General features: G+C 40.7%; 4 protein-coding genes across 4 annotated transcripts in view; 1 reads left to right on the top strand and 3 right to left on the bottom strand.

The window, feature by feature from the left end:
* Positions 1–3768: 3768 nt before the first annotated feature.
* HSPBAP1 (HSPB1 associated protein 1) lies at positions 3769–5556 on the bottom strand. Its single transcript, XM_043417251.1, has 4 exons — positions 5079–5556; positions 4721–5004; positions 4210–4588; positions 3769–4135 (listed from the first exon to the last, which is right to left on the bottom strand). The coding sequence occupies exons 1-4, from the start codon at positions 5268–5270 to the stop codon at positions 3827–3829; spliced, it is 1164 nt and encodes a 387-aa protein (XP_043273186.1). The 5' UTR covers positions 5271–5556; the 3' UTR covers positions 3769–3826.
* Positions 5557–6680: 1124 nt separating this feature from the next.
* Arl2 (ADP ribosylation factor-like 2) lies at positions 6681–7640 on the top strand. The gene is made up of 2 exons (XM_043417140.1): positions 6681–6881; positions 6987–7640. Exons 1-2 carry the CDS (start codon positions 6793–6795, stop codon positions 7474–7476), a joined length of 579 nt encoding a protein of 192 aa, XP_043273075.1. The 5' UTR covers positions 6681–6792; the 3' UTR covers positions 7477–7640.
* Positions 7641–7720: 80 nt separating this feature from the next.
* LOC122409643 (leucine-rich repeat-containing protein 74B-like) lies at positions 7721–10073 on the bottom strand. The gene is made up of 5 exons (XM_043417372.1): positions 9657–10073; positions 8960–9467; positions 8350–8763; positions 7925–8098; positions 7721–7740 (listed from the first exon to the last, which is right to left on the bottom strand). Exons 1-5 carry the CDS (start codon positions 10071–10073, stop codon positions 7721–7723), a joined length of 1533 nt encoding a protein of 510 aa, XP_043273307.1.
* Positions 10074–17442: 7369 nt separating this feature from the next.
* The window catches only part of Ser (Serrate), a 48904-nt gene continuing 44350 nt past the window's right edge, over positions 17443–21996 (bottom strand). The window contains exons 4-6 of the mRNA XM_043417048.1: positions 21293–21911; positions 20072–20712; positions 17443–19948 (exon numbers count right to left, since the gene is read on the bottom strand). Of these exons, the coding sequence (XP_043272983.1) occupies positions 18234–19948; positions 20072–20712; positions 21293–21911 (2975 nt within the window). The 3' untranslated portion in view covers positions 17443–18233. The remainder of the gene's footprint in view (positions 19949–20071; positions 20713–21292; positions 21912–21996) is intronic.

Here is a 21996-nt window from a genome sequence, read left to right as displayed (position 1 = left end):
TTTGTAGTTATAGGTCAGATTTTAATTTCGATACTTTTGAGGAAGCGGACTATGTGAGAGAGTAGCTTGGCCGAAGGATCGGCGATTAAAGATTCAATATTGTGAGGCGGAAATCTCGTGAGTGTTTAATACCTCTTTTCTGCTGATCTGTCAAATCAAGGTTAGGATTACACTCAGCTGATGCCTTACTGTCATATCTCTTTATCATAGCGAGTCGTAGGAAATCCAATGCCGGAAGTTCAAATTAAATTTAATATTCCGTAAAAAATAGGCAAATAAGAACAACTTTTTTTGGAAGTATATTAGATTACTACAAATGTTAAGTATACGAATTACAGCTTTTTTCCAGAATTTTATGGATTTCTAGGCAAATATACTCTTTTGTAGCAACCGGAAGTTAGGTTTTTGTATGCTGTTTTGAAATTCCTTCATGAAAACCGTCAATTTTAATAATTAATTTCAAAGAAATTAGGTCGATAACCGACCCTGAAATTTTACACAGCCCTTTATTAAAGATATAAGTACAGCATACATTTTTTTTTTCAAATACTACCCCTTAACAACTGCACCATGAATTTAATTTTGATTGCACAGCTCGTAAATGTATAAACTGTAACGACTGTACCATGAAAATAAATACTTTTAAAAATATCCACCAGAAAATATTTCTACTTCAAAAATGTTCTATCATACTACGTCACTACCTCACTTTTTTTGGTGAAGTAATTTTCCAGGTTAAAAATAAAAAAATATTAATTAAAATTTGATTAAAATACCTTAATATATATAAATATTAGAGCGTCACAAATAATGTATAATTTTAATGGATGATCATAATTTATTCAACGGTTCGGTACATACAATTTTGTGTATTGATAATTGATGGCAATTAATCGGTGAATATTTACGAATGGATTTTGGATAATACGTTCGGTTTGTTTTCGTTCTTCACGTGTTTACGTTTCACACGCGTTTACGCTTGGTCGTGTTTGGACTATTCGCTATAGCGTAGTAGCAGAGCGGAGTGGGGATAGAGTCGTTCGGTCAGCCAGTGGGAGAGAGGGGAGACGGGCGAACACCGGGCGGGCGGAGCTCGAGACAGGGGAGAGGCGCAGGCGCAACATGATTCGCTTCACTCACCGCCGCTCGGCGCGCACAGGGAGGGGGAGCTCCGGCCCGACGGCTGGACAGGAGACAGGAGAGAGGCACAACACGTTTCGCTTTTTGTTTCACTCACCGCCCGGCGGGCGTAGGGTGAGGACTGGCGTGGAATGTGAGCGCGTTGTTATCGCTACGCATTGTACATTCCAGTGCATTGAGAAAGCGGGGCACGAAATACGACACGTGGAATCCTACTTTATCCTGAATGACTAAAATAATCTTTTTTTACGATTTAATTTTTTTCAATCAATCGATAAACAAATAAAATAGAAACCAATAAAAATTGGTATCGGTCGTAATTTTATCAATTATTGTAACTTTAACAGTTATTTTATAATTTTAACAGTAAATTCAATCTCACTAAAGCAACTGATCGGTCATTTAAATTACAAAATAAAAGTACTTAAGATCGTGCGAATCGATAAAAGACACGAAAACACAACGTAACGAATATTAAAGTTGAAATTTAATAAAAAATAACTATTCGCTCCTTGTCAATATACATTTTTTTTCTTTAATTTCTGAGATTCCTTTTTTTTTGACGCAACTATAGATAAGCCGATAGGGAAGTCCTCGCACTCGATGTTATTATTATTACAAAATTTGCACATGAATGAGTATTTATAAAATTTTGGTAATTCGTGAAAAATAGTATCGAGGCAAGGGCCAGTGACAGAAAGAGTTTAGTGACGCCTGTAACATAGCTTCGAGAGCCTTGTGTATGCTCGCACGCGCGCGTGTCCGCAAGCGAGCTAAGATGCAATCATACCCCGAGCAACGCAACGCAAAGCAAAGCACCTAACGCACGGTCCTAAAGCCATGGGGTTGTCGGCAAGCGAAGACGGACAGTCAGTAAATCTACTCCATAATGGATAGTTTGACACAGTTTCGAGCTCGATACAGTTTCTGTATCACTTTGAAGTCGCGCAGGCAAGATTCCATGCAGATAAGTCGGAGTTGCAAACGCTGCACGCTAAGCAATGCACGCAACGCGTATAACCGCAGCTATGTACAGCATTACGAATAGTTTTTACTAGTCAAATGCTAACAATAGGACGCGAGCAACCGACCACGCGTGCACGCACGCGGGCACACTCGATTCTCTATGAAACGGTGGTATATGTATACAGGTTTTGTCACTAAAATTGTTTCTGTTACTCGACATATTGGCTTATCCATTTGCGCAAAAACGGTTTTCTGGGGAAAAAAACCTAGGGAAGAGTAGGCAAAGAAGAGCCCTCCCTGAAAATGGGGATATTTTTTTTCGTTTATATTAATTTTGTATTCAATCGGTCGTACAATTAAATAACGAATTTTTTCTCTCGCGTCGGTATAAAGTTAAATTTTTGGTGAATAAAAACCCAAGTTCGTTTTCGAAAAAAAGACCAGCGGAAATATAACTTTGTGATAATGAATCGCGATTACGATTTTCTGCGATACGGTGAAGTGATAACAAAAGTTAAAGATGAAATGATAAATTTCAAACATGGGAGGACGAAAAAACATTGGAAGAAAAGTGTGTTGAAAATATGTGGAAAGTTCTTTATGATTAGAACTATGGAGCAGAATAAGAGAATCGTAGAGGCAGAGGGAGAGCGAAAGGATCGTGGAGGAAGACGGAGAGGGAGAGGATCGTCGAGGAAAACGGAGATCGCAATGATCGCGGGAGAAAAAGGTAGGAAGAAGATCGAGGCCCGTTCCTGTAACCGTGAGTAACTACACCAACGATTTTTTTAAAAATATGAGTGCGCGAAATATGAAAAATGATTTTCATGTTACAAATGTAGACATCCTGCCGATTGAATGATCAAAACACGTGAACGTCAGGATGACGTTTGGATATTACATGGAAGTATTTTTTTCAAATAATGAACCGTTAGATATAATATTTTCATATTATTTATTTTCATGATACAGTCGTTGCGATGAAATGTTTCTGGTAAAGATGTAAACGTGCCTTTACTCGACTGTTAACAAAGTTGAGAATCTCTGTCGTCGTATCTTTTTTCTTTATCGAAGAAAATGACCGCAGCCACATCTGTGTTAACATATTTGGAACTAGACTCGGATGTTAGGTTAAATTTTTGGGTACATTCTACTTGGACGCTGACAGCGTTAATATATAGCGTTAAGAGGATGGATCAGTTGGTATATCGCAACCGTGAGTGCGAGAGAGATAGTTGCAAATTTCGAAATCGAAATTCTTTGACATAGTTTGACCGATTAAAAAAAGGCTCTGTCAGTCGATTTTTGCCATCGTTCTGCGTAGGCTGACAGAGCCTTTTTTTAATCGATCAAACTGTATCAAAGAATTTCGATTTCGAAAATTCCAAGTGAGGTTAGTCGACTGATCCATACTCCTTAACGCTGTTTTTCAAATGTTCACTCAGCTACCATTGCACGACCTCTGATAAATTTATTAAGTTTCATGTCAACCGCAAAAAAGCAAGAGTTTTCCTGAATCCTTTTACTAGATTTTAAATATTTTCAGATATTCCGCATTGCAGTGTTAACTCCTTTTCCCGACCAAAAATAGTTCGAATAAATTGCGTCATTTTTTTTCGAACATGCTTTAGAATATGACCAGCAAAATAAGCGAATAAAGTATGAGATTTTCCAATATAATCTTTATTTCATTCACACAAGAAAAATTGTAATTTATTGGCTATCTATCATGAAGGAGCAATTCAGAAACTTTACTTATTACTTCACGATTACACAATGCATTGATGATATCAACCAAAGTTACATCATTCGAAGTATTTTGAGGAATTTCTACTTCTGGAAAACGTTTTCTGTTGTTCATTAACCATTCACGTAAACATCCTTGAGACAATTCTGGCAACAATTTAACACATTTTGGATATTCCTTTGCCAATTCTTCAGCTGTCCAGGGACTCGGTCTTTTTTTTTTACCTGTAGATGAAGAACCCGAGCACAATTCGCTGTTATAGTGAGACACGCTCAGTTTAATCTGTAACAATATAAAGTTTATTAAATTCATAAAAATTTCTGTGATAAACTCAATTTGGTTCAACGCATCCTCACCAACTCGATTAATTCTTTGGGAGAGTATTCAGGCTCAGGAACTGCAGGTAAACCTAAACCAATATTTCTAGCGAGTAGCTTGACAAGAGCTTCATTTATCCTTTCCTTAAAATCTCCTTCTACAGGCAACCACACATTGATACTAATACTGAAATCCAAAGATTCTACATAATGCCACCACCGGTTTGGTACCAATAATACATCACCAGGCTCAAGTACAACAAGCCTAGCATTTTTTTTAATATTCATTATTGACTCCTCGTCCTTTATTGTTGGACAAAAAAAATTATATTCACTGTATATCGTAGATTCTTCATAAGGCACTCTCGTTGGCTTCATTGCGTTACCTGTATCTGGAGGAAACAGCAGCCACAATTTTCTGCACAATAAAATTTTTCTATTAATAAATAATGAATTAATAGAATTTCGTGAATTGATTAAAAGAGGCAAGAAAAATCGAGTATAGGCAAACAAGGCATGGATAATTCAAACAAATATATTTCGAACTTACCGTCCGTGTATTTGGGCGACTAAGTTACAGCCATAAGAGTCTTGATGACAATTGGTGTGAGCTCTCTTGCTGCCGATCCACAGGGTAGAATCGAAACCATTTTTATCAAAACCAAATCGTTTCCAATCGATTGATTTCAAAAAATTTGCTTCACTTTCGAACCACTGGCTCATGTATTTGTAATCGAAGTAACGCCAAACCGAGTCATTTTCCAACGTTGTAGTTTCGAGAAAATCGGCGAATTTCATTTCTTCGGTGCTACATTTCACGTCCCATTGCGGTTCCTGCGTACAGTCATCGTTAATTTTTATTAAAAACATTATTTTTTCTCCTGTGACTATTTCATTAAGCTGCTCACACAAGTTCTCGTGTTATTTCCCGTTCTAAACGGAAGAATTTTGTTGCCTAATATTTCGAAAAATTTGTCGGGCCCCCAACGTAAAAATTCCAAATTTCCTTCTTCATCGAGTTGGTCATAGAAATCCTGAAATTTCACCGGTTCTTCAAGTTCTAAAATTGCTTGATGGAGATGAGCTGCCGGTGGGAGCATTTTGGAGGTTAAAAACGACACGCAGTGTTATTTGTTTACAATACAACAAAAGTCGGTCGAAGGGCTCGAGCGAGGGTGCTCGGGCAGCGGGCAGCTCGGGGTCGTGGTGTCAGCAGTTCGTTGGTCAGATTGTAGGTTAGGCTAGAAGTATATCAGTTGTCATAGTATAGAGTGGCAGAGTCACGTCAGAGTTCAGGGGTTGTCAACGATAGTAATGAATTCGTCCCGTTCGTAAATAAACACGATAAACACTAGGGTACATTCTTCTACGACAGGTGTTGTCCAAGTGAACCTGGAGATACTATCTGAATCGTTGGACTAACTTTTTTAAAATTTTTATAATTCAGTACGAACATTCATTTAAAGGATTACATATGGAAAATTTTACTTATAAGAAACAATTTTTTTCCATATGTCAATAATATTAATTACTATAAGTCTCAACTATTAGCAGTGGTATGACTAGATTGAAGCGATAGAATTACCTTAGCGCTATTTTTTGCGTTAGACTTGGCGTTGTAAACGCTACAAGAGTTTAGATGGGTGCGTTTAGAATTGTGTTGTTCTCAACGCTCCCGACGTTCAAGTGATTAAACGCATCCACAGAGAGAATCGTCTGTTATCGACTACTGCTTGTTTCGCTGTCTTCACTTTTCGCTTTCATTTTAGTGGGGACATGTCCCCAGCGTTAGTTCTGAAATGCGCCGGCGCTAGTGGCGCGTTTTACTCTCGCTCTCACTTCCTCCCGTAGGCTTATATGCCGGGGACATCATGGCATCCTTTCTGCTCTTACAGCTGTTATGTGCTGGGGACATAGGGCGTTCTTTTTGCTCTCATAGCTGTTATGCGTTGGGGACGTAGGACGTCCTTTTTGCTCTCACAGCTGTTATGCGTTAGGGACACCGACGTTCTTTTTGCTCTCATAGCTACTATGCGTTGGGGAATCATGGCATCCTTTTCGCTCTTATAGCTTTCCGCACTGAGGGCGATTTTTCTTTCTTCTCACATTTTTTAAGATAAATCTTTTTCATCTTAGGAAAAAATTTATTTTTTTTAAATTCTTTCAATTCGAAATGAGTATAAGCTGTAAACGAAGAAAAAAAATTTGTTCAGTGCAAGAATCGGACCCGAAATTCCTACTGTAAACGTTAAATCATAAAATCTACATTTAAATTGTGAATCAACGCTTACTGTTTAAAGTGAAATAATCTGAATAGAATTAATACGGACATATTGAAGTCTCTTTTAGGCTTCAAAGTATTATGCCAAAGATTTTTGGCTTGATCTGATAAAAAAAAAAAAACATCAAAACAATGAGGGCTCGAACTCTCGCTCGACGACCCGATCCCATATGACCCATTGACTCGAGCAGAAACACCGCAAAATGACCGGTGACGTCACAGTACGAACGTCACGCCGCCAAGCGACAATTCGTTGTCCCAAGTTTTGACGGATAGAAAAATTGACATTTGCAATTGTCAATACGAGTTTGTTTGTGATGAAAAAATGTGTTAACGAATAAATGACTAAAGAGGAAACACTTATAATGGGTCTACTGACGGTATTGAAGAAATTGAAGCAAAAGGAGAAAGAGACGCGGATATTGATGCTGTACGTATGACGAGAACGATAGTTTCATCGGATATTTTGAGGTTACGTTTAAGTTTTCTTGATCCATAAACCAAACTATAATGTGAAATATTTTTTTCGACAAAGTGGTCTTGATAATGCTGGGAAAACGACTGTATTAAAAAGAATCAATGGGGAACCAATTGACACGATATCGCCGACTCTCGGTTTCAATATCAAAACTCTCGAGCACCGAGGATATAAGTTGAATATCTGGGACGTGGGTGGTCAAAAATCATTACGATCTTATTGGAGAAACTATTTCGAATCGACGGATGGTCTTATTTGGGTTGTGGACAGTGCCGATCGTCGTCGATTGGAGGATTGCAAAGTGGAGCTTTACAAATTGCTTCAAGAGGAGCGTCTTGAAGGTGCTAGCTTGCTTGTATTTGCTAATAAGCAAGATTTGCCTGGAGCTTTGTCAGCTCCGGAAATCGCCGAGATTCTAGAGCTACCGAGCATCAAAACTCACCATTGGCAAATTTACAAATGTTCTGCTGTTACAGCTGAAAATTTATTGGAAGGAATTAATTGGATCGTCGATGATATTGCTGCCAGAATTTTCTATCTCGATTGAGAAGTAATTGTTAATCTAATTAGTTTATGCCGTTCCAACATTTATCGCTGAAAATTTATTTATTGTTACGTCAATTCCTCTTTTTTTATTTTTCTAAATAAGCCCAATATTCACAATGTATTACATCTACTAGGTATCTCACATTAAAAATATTCAGACAAGAACCATAACCGTGTCATTTTGTCTGCATTGTAACTTCACCTGCCTCACAGCAGTGGTACTTTCACAATTTTCTTCAATTGGTCTATGCGTCGCTTGTGTCTTCTGCAACATATTTTCAGTAATAATTTATTTTCAAAATACCCATTGTGAATTGAATTTCTACTCGTTTATCAATATGTTCATTCGATTGACTTTTACTAAAAATAGGAAACTATTTAAATACTCTTATTAGCAGTGCTTCTTCTTTTGCTAGAACTGCTTAGTTTTTTGCTACTTTTCCTTTTACTTTGTCGAGATTCCTGAGGTGGCAGTTTTGTGTCAGGAAATTCTTCCAAGTATCGTTTCTTCATAGTAGCTAAATCAATTTGGCCCATTTCAATCTCAAAAGCTGTTATTATTTCATTGACGAGTGACTGACTCAACTTGAGCTTAAATTTCTTGATGGATTTTTTGAAAAAGTCTAAAAAAAAAGCGTTTTTTTAAATTTATTTGTGACAATTTATTATGCAAAGTTTGAGTTTATTGGGAAAAGCTCAATATTTCAGTATACGTTTGGAGGATATGAATCGATTTGAAAAAAATCTCAATAATATTGAATGGTACGTAACCAGCTGGTACTCTCAATTGTTTTTATCAATTTGCAAAAGTACTAAGCTGTGATTAACATTTTCCAGTTGCAATGAAATTGAGATGAGAATACTGGGAGAGGACCTGAAGTAATGACTTCGTCATTGAGACTCAACATGAGGTGGCCAAAATCTTTTTTCAGCTTTTTTTTCTTCGGGTTCAGAGCTTCGTGATGGGCTCTTCTGAGAAATATTTTTTGTGTGTCAGGTCCGCGCAGTTTATAATTGCTGAGAATGCCTCCCAGCTTGATGGTCAACGAAGGTTTCTCATTTTTCAACATTTCCAATGATGGTAAAATCTCCTTTTCGGCCCAAACATTTCCCATATCAAGGAGCTCTAACTTAAGATTTGGTGATTTGTAAGGACTGACAGCGTTAACCAGTTCCAAAGCACCTGATGCTCCTAAAGGATTATTTCCCAGGCGCAGTACTTCAAGGCATTTGTTGCTCGACAAAGCAGCAGCTATTTGATTTGCATCTGACTCTGTGAATCTATTTCCTGTTCAAATTTTCACTCGTATTTTAGTGCCACAAAAATTTTGTGAGTTTTTTTAAAATTTGGATCACGATTTATTGGCAATTTTATTTACCAAACACTTTTTTTGCTACTATCGTTTGTCACTGATATTCATAGCCTCAATAATTGAAAAATTTTCAAATTTAATTCAACTGGAAGAGGGTCATGAATTTTTTACCGCTTAGATCCAATTCCCGAAGTTTTTTTGATTTGGCGATAAAGTAAGCCAAAGCAGGAGTAGTTTCCGATCCCAGACCATTTTCAGACATGTTAAGATATTCAAGAGTTTTATTTTTGGTCAAGCCTTGAAAAAATGTTTCTGCAAAAATGCTGTGTCCCAAATGATTGTGTGACAAATCAAGACTTTTGAGGGATTCGGTTTGAGCGACCATAGCACTGAGATAATCGGCTCCTTTTTCTTCTAATTTATTATCAGCCAAATTAACATTTTCAAGATTATTGTTGAGGTAAATTGGGCTGGCGATAAGCTCCAGACCCTCGTCGCCGATTTCGCATCGACTCAGATTCAGGTCGCTGAGGGCTGGAGCCGTTGCTATTCCATTTTGCAAATTTTTAACACCCTCCGCTCCGATTCGACATCCTCTTAGATTGAGCTGCGATATTATTTCTTTCGTTAATAACAATTGGTTCAAATGCTCACAAGCATCTGCTGTTAACCAATTTTCCTGAAAAAAATTCCTATGGAATATTCACACGTTACAATAATTACAAAGAGAAATCTGATTATTTGATCACGAAGATTTGAGGGAAAATTATTATTTCATATTGGAACAATTTAATTTGCCTTCAGATCTTTCCTGATTGATAATTATAAGAAAGATTGTAAAGAATTTATTTTGCAGGTTCTTTCTTACGGTCAAGTCAATGATTTGAATCAAAGTATTTTGATCAATGGCTTCAACGATGACCGGGATGATTCTGGGATCGATGCCGTAATAACGCAACTTCAAAGTGTCAGTTTGAAGTATTTCTTTCATCGATTTGATCGGCCTCAATTCCTTTGCATATGCAAGATCGAAAAATTTTTCGATTCCATCGTCGTTGTATATTTTTGATGATCGGCGTTGGTTCGACCAAAACGTTGCGGATTGTTCAGGTCGAAGAAGATCGTCGTCAACGTCGAGCTTCAGCTGCGAATCACTGATGTCGATATTTTTCAAACAAATGTCACTTCCATCTTCGCTGGAGGTTTCTTCTACTTTTTCCTCCTCTGCCGCGCAGCTCAGTTCAGTTTTAATAGATTCACCGTCCACGGCTCTTCGTAATTTCATCTAAACTTTCGAAACAACATGGTTTCTGGTCTCTCGAAGAGTATCTCAAAAATCACTTGAGAATAATTCGAAATAATTCTTTCAAAAACTCCTATTTTTTTCCAACTTTATTCCCAAAATATCTACGCAAGTTATTAGTAGAAATTTTTATTTAAAAATTGCATTTTTATATTTGAATCTCAGTTTTTCGTTTCTCGTGTTTTTTTTTTTCATTAAAATTCAATTCAAATGAGTCCATAAATCAATTCGGATGATGAACTGGGAAAAAAGCTTTGAAACCAAGCGCGTTATGAGGTCGATCGTAAAACTAAAAGTTTTCTGTGCGTTCAGTTTTCACTTTTTTCTCCATTTCAATAGAGAGATCGGCTCGATCACTTTTCTCATTATCAACATCTGGATTGTTTTAATGAAATAAACAAAATCGTGGTCCTTACACCCATGAGTTTTCGAAATTTTTCTCTCTTCTCTTGTTCACGAATCGCAGCCTCCCTTTCCTTCTGCTTTCTCAAAAATACTTGATAACTCTCGTAAGGGACTTTCGTAAGTCGCCTACTTTTTCTACGTGCTGAAACGACGAAATCTTTCGGAGTTCCAATTTGTGATTGGGACGATGATTCATCATCGTCCTCTCCATACTCGTAATATTCATAGCCCCACTCGTCTCCAACGTCTCCTGCGAAGACAAACTCAGTCGCCTGGGTAGAGAGAAGTTTGTTGAAGATCATTACTTTTGGCTCGAGGGAATATTTATGATCAAATGAAATGGAAAAATGAAAAAAAAACTAAGAAAAAAACAAAAATGTGCATTCGATTGATCAAAGTTTTTTTAAATACTGTAAAACGGGGATCAGAGCAATGATCAGAATCTTGAAAATGATGAGAAGAAAAATGAATGAAAGGGTGAATCATGGGAGATTAGTCTCAATTCTATAAACCGGATTTGCTTAATTATTCGATCAAGTTCAAACGTGTACGGAACGTAAGACTTTTGTGTTGTTAAAGCAAAATATCGTACTCGTAGAGCGTCCTTTGTGCGGAGTTTTGCTCGCCAGCAGTCAAGATTATCAGGAAGAAGAATTTTTTAATATGAACAGTTTTTAGGAAGTGCCTTGCTTTGCATATTTCGTATGAAGAATTTTCGTCGTTCGAAATTAGTTAATTAATTGTCAGTTAATTTTCGAACGACAATTATTTATTAGAATTTCTCAATAAATTGAATCCAGAGAATTGACAAATGGAAATGTATCCCCACGCAGTGAGAAATAATTTCTCTCAATAAAATTAGGTTATGAGCAACTACAAGGAATTATCAAATTTAAATGATCATCACTGACTTCGTTAGAATCGGTGCCAATGATATTCGAACAAAGACTACAAGAGTTCGTGAAATCACAAGGAAAAACTTTTATTCTTCTCAACTTCGAAGAATCGTGAATTTTGTTGGAAATAAGTGATTCCAAAGAGCCACGAAATTTCTATTTTCCATTAAAATCAATTCGTTATTATTTGCTCACGTAATCCACCATGATGCCTAATGATCTTGAAAAAATGTCCTCGAATATAGCTCGAATGACGTGTCGAGGACGAAGAACATCGAAAGTTACCAAAATTACGAAAATTTGACAGTTCGACAGTGTACAGGGGGTGGGAAGAGGGGGGGGGGGGGGAAATGTTAAGAGGCGCATCAGCAGAGCGAGGGATATTTAATTTCACGCTTTTGGCGAATAATCGCGATCGCATTAGTCAACCGTCATCATCATTATCATCATCATCATCATCATCATCATCATCCTCACAATACACACGGAGAGTGTTCTCGTGATAGCGCTTCGTAAGAGCGCAGATGGCTCAGGGAGAATCTCTTGCACACGCAACAATAATTTCTTTCATTTCGGTGCGAAATTCTCGCCTCGACTAATCTTCTCGTGTGCGTGTGTGTGTGTGTGTGTGTCGCCCGGAATTATGAGAAAAAAGCCGTTACTTCGAAACAGGGAAAGACTTTTTTAAATCTGCTTCTCCGTCAAAAGGATTAGCGCAAAGGTGTCACGAATTCGTTTCATTTCGTTAAATTACTTTTTTTCATCCCACAGAAACCTTTTTTTCATCTATTTTAATCACTGTAGCAAAGCAAATATTGAAGTATTCCATAATGTTGCCCTAGAATTATTTCATTTCGAATTCCCGTTGAAAAAAATGGTCTTTTTATCATGAAAAAATAGCTGTTTGCCCAGCGAGTAACGGAAAAGTGGGAGGATCGTTAATTCTCACGGTTGAGTCGTGTTTTTTTTTCTTTTTCTTCAAATTTTAAGTATGGAACGCGCGAGAAAAATCATTAATTACATTCGGGCGTAAATAGTTTGGTGAAAATTGTCAGTGGAATTCTCGTCTCGTGCGGGGGCCATGAAAACCGTTACGCCACCGAGAGGAGCACATTTACTAATGTTTTTAAGCACCTTTTCATGGGTATTTACATGTCTTTAGAAACCCGACACATCTTTACGAGACTCTTTCTAAATTGTTAATTTCATATTTGAATTTTTAATTTCTTAATCGATCACGTTTCGTTTGATTCATTTTGCTGAGAGTTTCGTATGCATCGCGCTGACGCTGAGATCTCGAAATAAAAGTCGTTAATAAAGCTCTCATGACATTTGGAATTAATTGATGAAAAGTTTTATTCATCAGCTGCTCGAAATGGTGGAATTTGACGAATTTCTTCAATTGAAATCTCGCTTGAGGGGTTTTTTCCTCGTAGGTCTGAAAAATGACATGAAAAGATTGAGACATTTATTCAGAAGTTCTGTTTCATCTGCTCGGATCCGAGAAAAAAATGCATTGTGAACAGAAAAATGGAATGTGTCGTCGGTAGAAGCATACGGAATACCGAAAGGAAAATAGAATTTTTAATAAATCTCGATCTTCCGGATAGAGGAAGAATGTGAAGAAAAAATGAAGGAGTCACACAAACAGAGAAATTCTTCCATGGAATTATAAATTATTGCGCTTATCAATTACGAAGAGATTGAAGATAAACGTCTCGTTCTCTCGCGAGCAGGGATTACGTCGCGGCGAGTCGACTTTCCCAACTTCTACCGCGCCGCTTTTATTCTTCGACTCCCGCGGACATTTTTAAAATGATGTCTCAATCCTCGAGTTCGTCTGTCGGCAGGTATTTAGATAGTGCGTGAATTGACCTTTGGTTAACCGGAGCCTTTGAATCCCCGCAGAGCTCGCGGGAGATTAGAAATTAAAAAAATTTATGTTGATTTGAAAAAAAAATGTTAGAAAAGGGGGATTGAGACATTGGGAATGGAGCGAGACGAATGAAGATTTTTAGTACGAGATGAGATGCGCCGAGACGTTGAGAGGTCTCGTTTCGTTGGAACTATGTGACCAGCAATGACTCATGTTCTTCTTGCTCTTTGGTCGCGTGGTTCCTCCCGTCCATTGTATTCTAATTTTCAGAGCGAACGAGATACTTCAATTAACAATTAAGCGTCACCTATTTACGGGTCTGTCGCGAAGCGCTCTCATTGGCTCATGGACCAGGGACGTTGGCCCTCTCACGCGATCCAACGCTCGGGACATTTGACGCTGAGAAAGCAATTCGATGCTTTTTCTCTTGGGCGAAGGTACGAAAATGATTTGGCGACTGTGCAAGAGTAGCCCATCGAACGAATGAAATGAACAGCGAGGAACGGAGCGCTCTGATTTTCTGAATAAAATAATATGGAAATAAGTGGCGTTTTTTGCGTCAACGAATTTTCTCTGCGCATATCAGCTTGAGTGAATTTGTTGCGAAATTTCCGAGGCGGTTTGAATGGAAGGAACGATGACGCAACCGATAAAAAATATGGAGAAAAATAGTTTGGTCGGACGTGAGAAACATAAATAATGCCATCGGAGGTCAATTAAGGTGGATGAAAATGCACGTTGCGGTATTTGTGTCGAGGAGCATTGAATGGTATAAATTAGCCAGAGTCGTTGGAATCCTCGGGGAATTCGTGCGTTTTTTCAGTTTCGCTTCTCTCTCGAGCAAAGAGTCCCTCGCGCGTTCTCCGACACGTTCGCGTAGGAAGAAGAATCTTCTGGTTGTCGTCGGTGCTTAGCTCGTTTCAAGTGCTACGTGCCTTTTCCACAGCGTGCTTTCCACACGCCCTTCCCTCTTTCTCTTTCTCTCCCCTTTCGCCTTTTCCTTCCTTCGCTCTTTTCTTTCTCCCCTTCGAGTTCTCCTTACATTTGCAAGCCGCTACTCCGTGGCTCGCATCTACTCCCGGAAATCACGTTTTTGTCTGTGAGATTCCGCGATCTCTGTGATTTGAATGCAAGGTACATCAGCCGATTCGAACTTAACCGAGAAAAAAAGAATAAAAAAGCGAGGAAGAAAACACCGTCATCGCCTCATTGGCGAGTTCTTCTCATGCACATTTGCCAAGATTCTGGAATTAAATCTTTCTCTTTCATGACGTACGGCTGTTGCTCCGATACGTGATGAGCGGCTCAAGAAAACCGTTGGAAAAATCTTTCCTCCATTTTCCTATCGTCTTTTCGGTTGAGCAAATATTTCAACGAAAAGTTATTCAACAGCTCAACCCGTAGAGTTACAATTCGAGGGAACTTTTGATTATCGATTTGAAAGTTGAACTTTGCAAAGGATTTACCGACGAGAATGGAGCATGAAAGCGAATCTGTCAGAGGCTCTCTGCGAATTCGTTCGATAACGACACTTTTTTAGGAAGTGTGAAAAGGGGTAGGAAAGCGGTTGAAATAACGTTGCACAACTCGAATCGTATTTTTTTAATTGTACTTTTTATTGAAACGTTTTTTTTCATCATCGTTATACTTAACGTTTTGGGAGGGTGTGAGAGGATCGGGGAAGGGGGAGGTATGCGAGAGGGGTGGATTCGAGAGGGATGAAGGAGCATATTTACACGCACTCGTTCACTCAATATATATATATATATATATGTGTGTAAATATATAGAGATATATATGTATGTGTATACACATATATTTCGAAACAATTATGATCATTAGACGCACAGTTGGAAATCCACACAGTGGGGCTTGTTTTCTTATTTACGCTTTTTTTCTTCCTTCTCCAATGATTTATATCTCTTTCTCTCTTACGCGTGAACCGGTGTCTTAAAAACGAGTCCCTAACAATGATCGTTGCACGATCTCGTTAGATTGCGAGACCGTTCAGTCTCGAAGCTAAAAAATTGCCCTTTCGATGATCCGGGAATAGTTAATGAGAGGGTGAAATAGAAGGAGAAGAAAAAAAATTAAAAAAAAAAAAAAAAAAATAAAACAATATTCGAAATAATAATATAATATATAATAATATATAAATCGATCTATCTATTCGCATATAATAATAATATAGTTCCTCTTCTTTTCGTTAAAAAATAAAACAAAAAAAAATCTATTATATCAAATTTTTGTTCGAAGGCACGCGGTGGTGCCCCAAATATAAAGGTTACGTGCTACGCTGGCGAATAATTGTTATTTCCGTGTCTCTGCAGGGAGAGAATTCAAAGAGTGGAGAGAAAAAGAAAACAAATAATAATTGGAACACGATAGGATTGCACATTTGATGTCGGGGGGGCTGGGGGGGGGGGGGGGCGAAGATTTATAAAAATAATTGTAATCGTACTGAAATATAATAATGTTAATAATAGTAATAATAATAATAATAATAATAATAATAATAATAATAATAATAATAATAATAATAATTCATTATAATCGGTCGTATTTACAATTTATGTTGACTTATCATCGATTTGTTTGTCGAGAAAAGATTTATAATCTTGCTTCGATTACATAATTCCATTATATCTTCCGGCTCGTAAACGTTTCAACTATTTATAGATAATTAATAGTACGCTTTTTTTTGTGTACGGGCGTTTTCTCTCCTCCGCAATGCTTCTCGTGTTTTGCCACGAACGCCCCCACGGAGGCAAGGCTTTGACAAACGCTTTACAATTATTTCGTCATAGTGTATACGCGTACATGCATAGAGTTTAGCTGGCTCTTTTCATCGTATCCAAATAGCGAGTTTTAAAAAGGCTATTTAAACTATTATACATAGAGCTATAGTATTATTTATTTTCATTCATTTCTCGTTTCCCTAAGGCGTGGGGGTTTTCACGATCTTCTTCGAAAACAATGGAGAAGCTTTTAGCTCACCTATGCAAACGAAAAAAAGGGAAGAATAAAACAATCGATAGAAAAAGAATATCGTGGCTGGCGGTATGGGATATAATAATAATTGTAAGGAAACGAAGAAATTCTTAATTCGTGATGCATTAGCCTGGTGCAAATCGCATAATATTCCTTCGTACAAATGAGTATCACAATGTCGTCTGGAGGAACGTACTAAACTGCCTGCTATTTTTTAATCAGTATTCATTTACTTTATTATTATTTTTTTAACTATTTTTAATATCATTTATGAATGCTTGATTGGCAGTTTCCAGGACACTGGCTTTTTCTGTAGATCGATTGGTCCGCAATTGCGACGATAAAACGAGAATAAGTTTGCCCGAAATTTTGGCTCCAGAACTGACTGAATTGCAGCTTCATTAATTCTACTTGGTTTCCTATATTCCAATAATGAAATTTTCATTCTAATGTGAATGTTCACATAAGATGAATTTGTTTAAGTTCTGTTGACATTCGCGTCGTCACTGTTTTCGTAATATAAGCCTCGATCGAAGCTGTCCAGAGCCAGGGTAGTTGGGGAGGACGAGAATTTTGAAAATTTTGTAATTACACGAGTCCTGGAACACATCGCTGTAACATATACGTACTCCAGATATGTACAGGCAGAAAAAATCATAAAAATAATGTTAAAAAGACAGAATTTCTAATGAGTTAATGTATACGGGAGTGTAATTACGAGACGAGCATAGATTGGAATGATAAATTGGTAAGAGAGTGAGAAAGAGAGACAGAGAGCGGATTAAAATAGTGTTGAAAGTACGTAGGAGTTTGTGGTCTCTCACGGGGAAGACGAAACATACGAGGCTTAGCGAAATTAATAAGTACGGGCTATGTACATATGTACAGCGATAAAAACCCTTTGTGGCATTATCATTATCATTAATTATGAATCGTCCGTGATTTATTGTCACTTCGAAGAGTGTATGGGTGTCTGAGACTCGAGACGGCGAGAAAGAAAGAGAAGCAGAAAGAGAGAAAGAGAGAGACAAAGGAAGAGAGACATGGAGGAAGGAGAATGAAGAAAGAGTTGGATATTAGAGTCCTTTGGATGAATTATCCAGGCTGGTATTTCATCCGAGTATTCTGCGTGTCCAACTTTATTGAGGGGGGGGGGGGGCGTTTGGGCTTTCTCTCTCTCTCTCTCTCTCTCTCTCTCTCTCTCTCTCTCTCTCTCTTTCTCTCTCACTTGGGATCGTGCTGAGTACGAGAAAAATAGGCAAGAAAATGAGACGGAGAGAGAGTTGAAAAATACGAAAGGCACGCTGCCACAACGGTACTGTTGTTCATCCACAGAGGACTCGTGTCACGAGTCGTAGAATTATTCCTAGCTCTTTCTTCTTTTCTTCCTCGCAGTCTCATAGCGATGCAGTCTCGCTGCTTATAAATTCGAATCCATACACGCATATAATGTTTGTTTGTTTGTTTGTTTGTTTTTTTTTTTCCATAAGTTTATACATATAGGTGTATGCATATATATCTGTATATCTCTGTTTATAATTAATTTTACAATATATACTAGAATCTATTCCTTATGGCCGCGATTAATAAAGCGTACCTTTCGGAGCCCTCGAATCAATTGCACATAACGCGAAGTTCCGTCGGAGTTGATGTTGGATAGGATACAACGCGTTCGCCTACCAGTCTCGTGATTTCTTGTAGCTGGGTGTTTTTCATATTGTGTTTCGTAAAGTCTTGGAAGGCGACACAGCAGGCCACAAGGTCCGTCAATAAGATCCGGCCATTTGACTCGTGTCGATTTATCACTCCCGAAATCGCGCGGGAGGGGCGATCTCGGATTCGCAAATATCTCGATAAATACATTTATTGTGGAAGAGATAAATCTCGGGGAGTTTGCGCGCAGTCTGTCCGGTTTCAATCCGGATTATAAAGTCTCTCGAGATTGGTGGTTAATAATTAAAGAATTGAGTATAATTAAACGTGTACGGTTAGCACCTGTCGCGGTCCGACCTGTTGGCTAGTTCCGGGCTGCTGATGCGAGTAGGAAGGTTCTTGAAGTCGTGGTTTGCTGTAGGGCTTGTGGAGACCCTCTTCGTAGCTGAAACTGGCGGTGTTGTTTCTCGCTTCGGCGCTCGTTGGTTTGTACAACGGTGGCAAGCGGTGTCTGCCTTCTTCGGATACCATTTCGAGACTCTCCTCGGTTGATCCCAAGCCTCCGAGTGACATGCCCGACAAGGGCCTAACGACGGAGACTCGCGGCTCGCCAGGGTCCTGGTCTTTCAGAGGATTCGCGTATCTCCGTAGGTTCTCTTCGTTCTGTAAGTTGTTTGATTTCTCATCGAGATCGCTGCGATGACGATGGAGCGATGTTTCGCTGCTGGTGGTCGCGGTCAGCCCGGATCTCTGTCTCGCCCTGAGATACCAGAGACCGCCGAGGATCGCGAGGAGTAATATCGTCGCTAGAGCTCCACCCAAAACAGCGATGTATCCGGTGCCACTGTTGCTCGAACCGCTCGAGTTCGGGTCGCTCAATAGAGCCGTCTCGACTTTGACCTCCAGAACGGAGGCCAGAGCGAGAGGTCTGCTCAGAGGGCGGCTGAGAGCCTCGCCGAGATCCCGTGCCGCGTCGGCAGCTGCTTCGGAGAATATTGTTACTTCGATGGTGTCGTTGTCACCGGGTTTGAGATCGCAGAGGAGAACGACCGACTGTGGTCGCCTCGGATCGGCCAGGAGCCTTCGCAGTCTCCTGCACAATAATTCGACCGAGGTTCCCGGGACTAGGGTATCTCTGCGCAAAAGTATCGTCAGTCTCGAGCAAGTTGGGCCCGGCGTTGCTTGGCTCGGCCAGCACGAAGGCGGAGCTGGAAGCGCCGGCGGGCCGACCCTCCTTCCGGTCTCGATTGGCCTGCATTCTCCCCAAGCTGGACACGGGGGAGCCAAACAACTTTCACCCGGCGACGGGACGCATACCTCGTGCGCCAGGCAGGACGTTCCGTTTAGACAATTGCCCTGGCCGCACCAAACGTTGCTGCACTGATTCTTGCCGTTTCTACACTCGCACACGTTGCAATCGTCGTCCCAAGACGCGGCGACGCAGCCGACACCTCCGTCGGTTCTTATCTCGCAATGGCTTCCGCTCCGACCCGGTGGACACACGCACGAATAACTCGCGATTCCATCGATGCAAGTTGCTCCTCCCATGCAAGGGTCGCTCGCGCATTCGTTGACGTTTATGCGACAGTCCGGACCGGTGAAACCGGGCGCGCATTCGCATCTGAACCAGTTAACGCCGTCGACGCAACGTCCACCGTTTAGACACGGCAGCGGCTGACAATCGTCCACGTCTCTTCGACAATTCGGGCCCTCGAATCCCTCCCGGCAAACGCAACGGTAACTACCGTCGGCCGTGTTTACGCACGTTGCACCGTTTTCACAGGGGCTGCTAGCGCACGCTGGCGAAGCTATGTGGCAAGCTGCACCCTCCCAACCCGGTGGACAATGACAGGTGAAACCATCCCCGCGGTCCTGGCAAGTACCCCCGTGCCTGCACGTCCCTGGCTCACAGTGACCGCCCTTCAGAGCGCAAGTCTTCCCCTTCCAACCACCCCAGCAGTTGCACGTGAAATCGGCTACTCCGTCGACGCAAGTTCCGTTGTTCCGGCACGGCGACGTTTGGCACTCGTCAACGTCTGTAACAACAATGCGCGGTTGAAGCTTCAAGTCGCGAGCACAAAGAGACTCGAAACGCTGATTTAAACCTCGTCAGACCATTTCCCTCAAATCCCAAGCAAAAAATGCTGCTATTTTCTCACCTTGATCGCAGAGATCGCCGCTCCATCCCTCTCTGCAGATGCACTGAAAAGAGTTTACAAGATCGACGCAAGTGCCTCCATTGAGGCAGGGGTTGTCCCGGCAATCGTTGATGTTCTCGTGGCAGTGTTGCCCTGTGTAACCGGGATCGCAGATGCATCTTCCACCGCTGCATCGGCCTCGTCCTCCGCACGGAGTGCCCTCGCTACCACAGCCGAGGCTCTCGTCGCTCTGCCCGAATTGCGGGTGGTGCGATGCCGTTTCCGAACAATTTTTTCCCTGCCACTGTTCCGGACAGTGGCAATAATAATCCGTTTGAGTGTTGAAACACGGCGCGGTGTTTCTGCAAGGGTTTGGATTGCAGTGGTCCCGGTCAATCTCGCACTGGTAGCCGGTGTAGCCAACGGGACAAACGCATTCGTAGGCGTTGACGAGATCCCGACATTCGCCGCCGTTCTGACACGGCTTTGAGGCACACTCGTCGATGTCCACGTCACAGTCTTTCCCCGAATATCCAGGCGTGCACGAGCAATGATAATCGTTCACGAGGTCGATGCACAACGCTCCGTGCTGACACTGACCCACACAATCGTTTATGTTCTTCGTACAGTTCTTTCCTGTAAATCCACTTCGACAACGACATCTGTAAAAGAAAATAATCGATCGTTTGTTTCTCCCAGCGACTTCGTCACATTCGGACTAAATTATTTTATTGCGGACAAAACCATAACGAAATGTGTGAGCAAAGACGAGGCAGGGGAACAATAATTCCGAGCCTTCTTCGAAACTGTAAGGGGACACGGACGAGAGCGCTCGAATATAATGAAAGAGGAACGCGGGGAATGAAATTGTGGATATAAATAACGAGGCACTTTCCATTCCGCGATGATCGAGCCCTTCACCGTACGTTCGTCACGCACGTTGCCTCATTAAGAAAGAATCGGGGGCTTTTGTACTATTATAATTTGATTACCCTTTGATTACCCGATATGATTCGAGCCGTGAATTCGGGATTGAAAATTTCAAGTACGGCACGGAGATTCAACGTGGTTGGTCACAGGGGAAAAAAATGTTTGGATTTCGTAAAAATTTGGTAGATTTTCGTGATAGAAATTCGACGTTCCTGCAAATATTCGATTTCGAACGCGATATAACTATGAAGAACAAACGATTGGGAATATGTAACGATGTTTTGTGCTGGGCGTATAAAAAAGTAAAGTTACCTGTAATCTCCAGCGAGGTTGACGCAAGTGATGGAGTTTTTGCAAGGCGATTCCTTGAGGGCACACTCGTCAACGTCAAATTGGCAGAGCGTGCCTTGCCACGCGGGGGGACACTTGCACGAGAATTCGTTTTTTCCATCGACGCATGTGCCGCCATTTTGACAAGGTTGGGAAGCGCACTCGTCGAGATCCGTGGCGCAGTAGGGCCCGATGAAACCTTGCGCACACTCGCAATTGGCCGTTTCACCGACTTCTCGACAAGTCGCACCGTTCAAGCAGGGATTCGAGGCGCACGGGTTGTCAACTTTTTCGCACGTCGGCCCGGAGAAACCGTCCGGGCAGGTGCATCTGTACTGATCCGGAGCTGTGTTCTCGCACGTTGCTCCGTTCTGACAGGGCTCGTTTGTACCACAATAATTGAGATCCTGATCGCAAAGTATTCCGCCCCAATTCGTGTCGCATATGCATTGCCAACTCGAACCGTTGCAATAACCGTGCTTGCATCCAGGGTACGGCGTACACTGATCGCACAATTCCCCTCGCCAGCCGTGCCGACACTTGCATTCACCGCTCACGTTGCAATGACCGTGAATCGGGTGACAGCCCTCCTTGCAAACAGCTGTAATTACATCAAACACACCAACCTTCGCATTAGTCTCATTACTTATTCCGCGTTCACTTAGTATTTATGGAAGTGCGATGAT

This window comes from Venturia canescens, chromosome 4 (genome assembly GCF_019457755.1).
Source record: "Venturia canescens isolate UGA chromosome 4, ASM1945775v1, whole genome shotgun sequence".
In the NCBI taxonomy this organism is placed as follows: domain Eukaryota; kingdom Metazoa; phylum Arthropoda; class Insecta; order Hymenoptera; family Ichneumonidae; genus Venturia; species Venturia canescens.
Note: the sequence above shows the minus strand (reverse complement) of the source record. Positions and strands in the feature narration are given on the sequence as shown.

Excerpts from the sequence above, each read along its gene's own strand:
- HSPBAP1 (XM_043417251.1), bottom strand. The coding sequence starts at position 5,270 with ATGCTCCCACCGGCAGCTCATCTCCATCAAGCAATTTTAGAACTTGAA. Across the intron at positions 5,005-5,078 it reads GAAATAACACGAGAACTTGT|GAACCGCAATGGGACGTGAA; the intron begins GTGAGCAGCTTA and ends GACTGTACGCAG. Across the intron at positions 4,589-4,720 it reads GTCGCCCAAATACACGGACG|AAAATTGTGGCTGCTGTTTC; the intron begins GTAAGTTCGAAA and ends TTTATTGTGCAG.
- Arl2 (XM_043417140.1), top strand. The coding sequence starts at position 6,793 with ATGACTAAAGAGGAAACACTTATAATGGGTCTACTGACGGTATTGAAG. Across the intron at positions 6,882-6,986 it reads GAGACGCGGATATTGATGCT|TGGTCTTGATAATGCTGGGA; the intron begins GTACGTATGACG and ends TTTTCGACAAAG.
- LOC122409643 (XM_043417372.1), bottom strand. The coding sequence starts at position 10,073 with ATGAAATTACGAAGAGCCGTGGACGGTGAATCTATTAAAACTGAACTG. Across the intron at positions 8,764-8,959 it reads TCGGGAATTGGATCTAAGCG|GAAATAGATTCACAGAGTCA; the intron begins GTAAAAAATTCA and ends AAATTTGAACAG. Across the intron at positions 8,099-8,349 it reads TGACGAAGTCATTACTTCAG|ACTTTTTCAAAAAATCCATC; the intron begins GTCCTCTCCCAG and ends CTTTTTTTTTAG.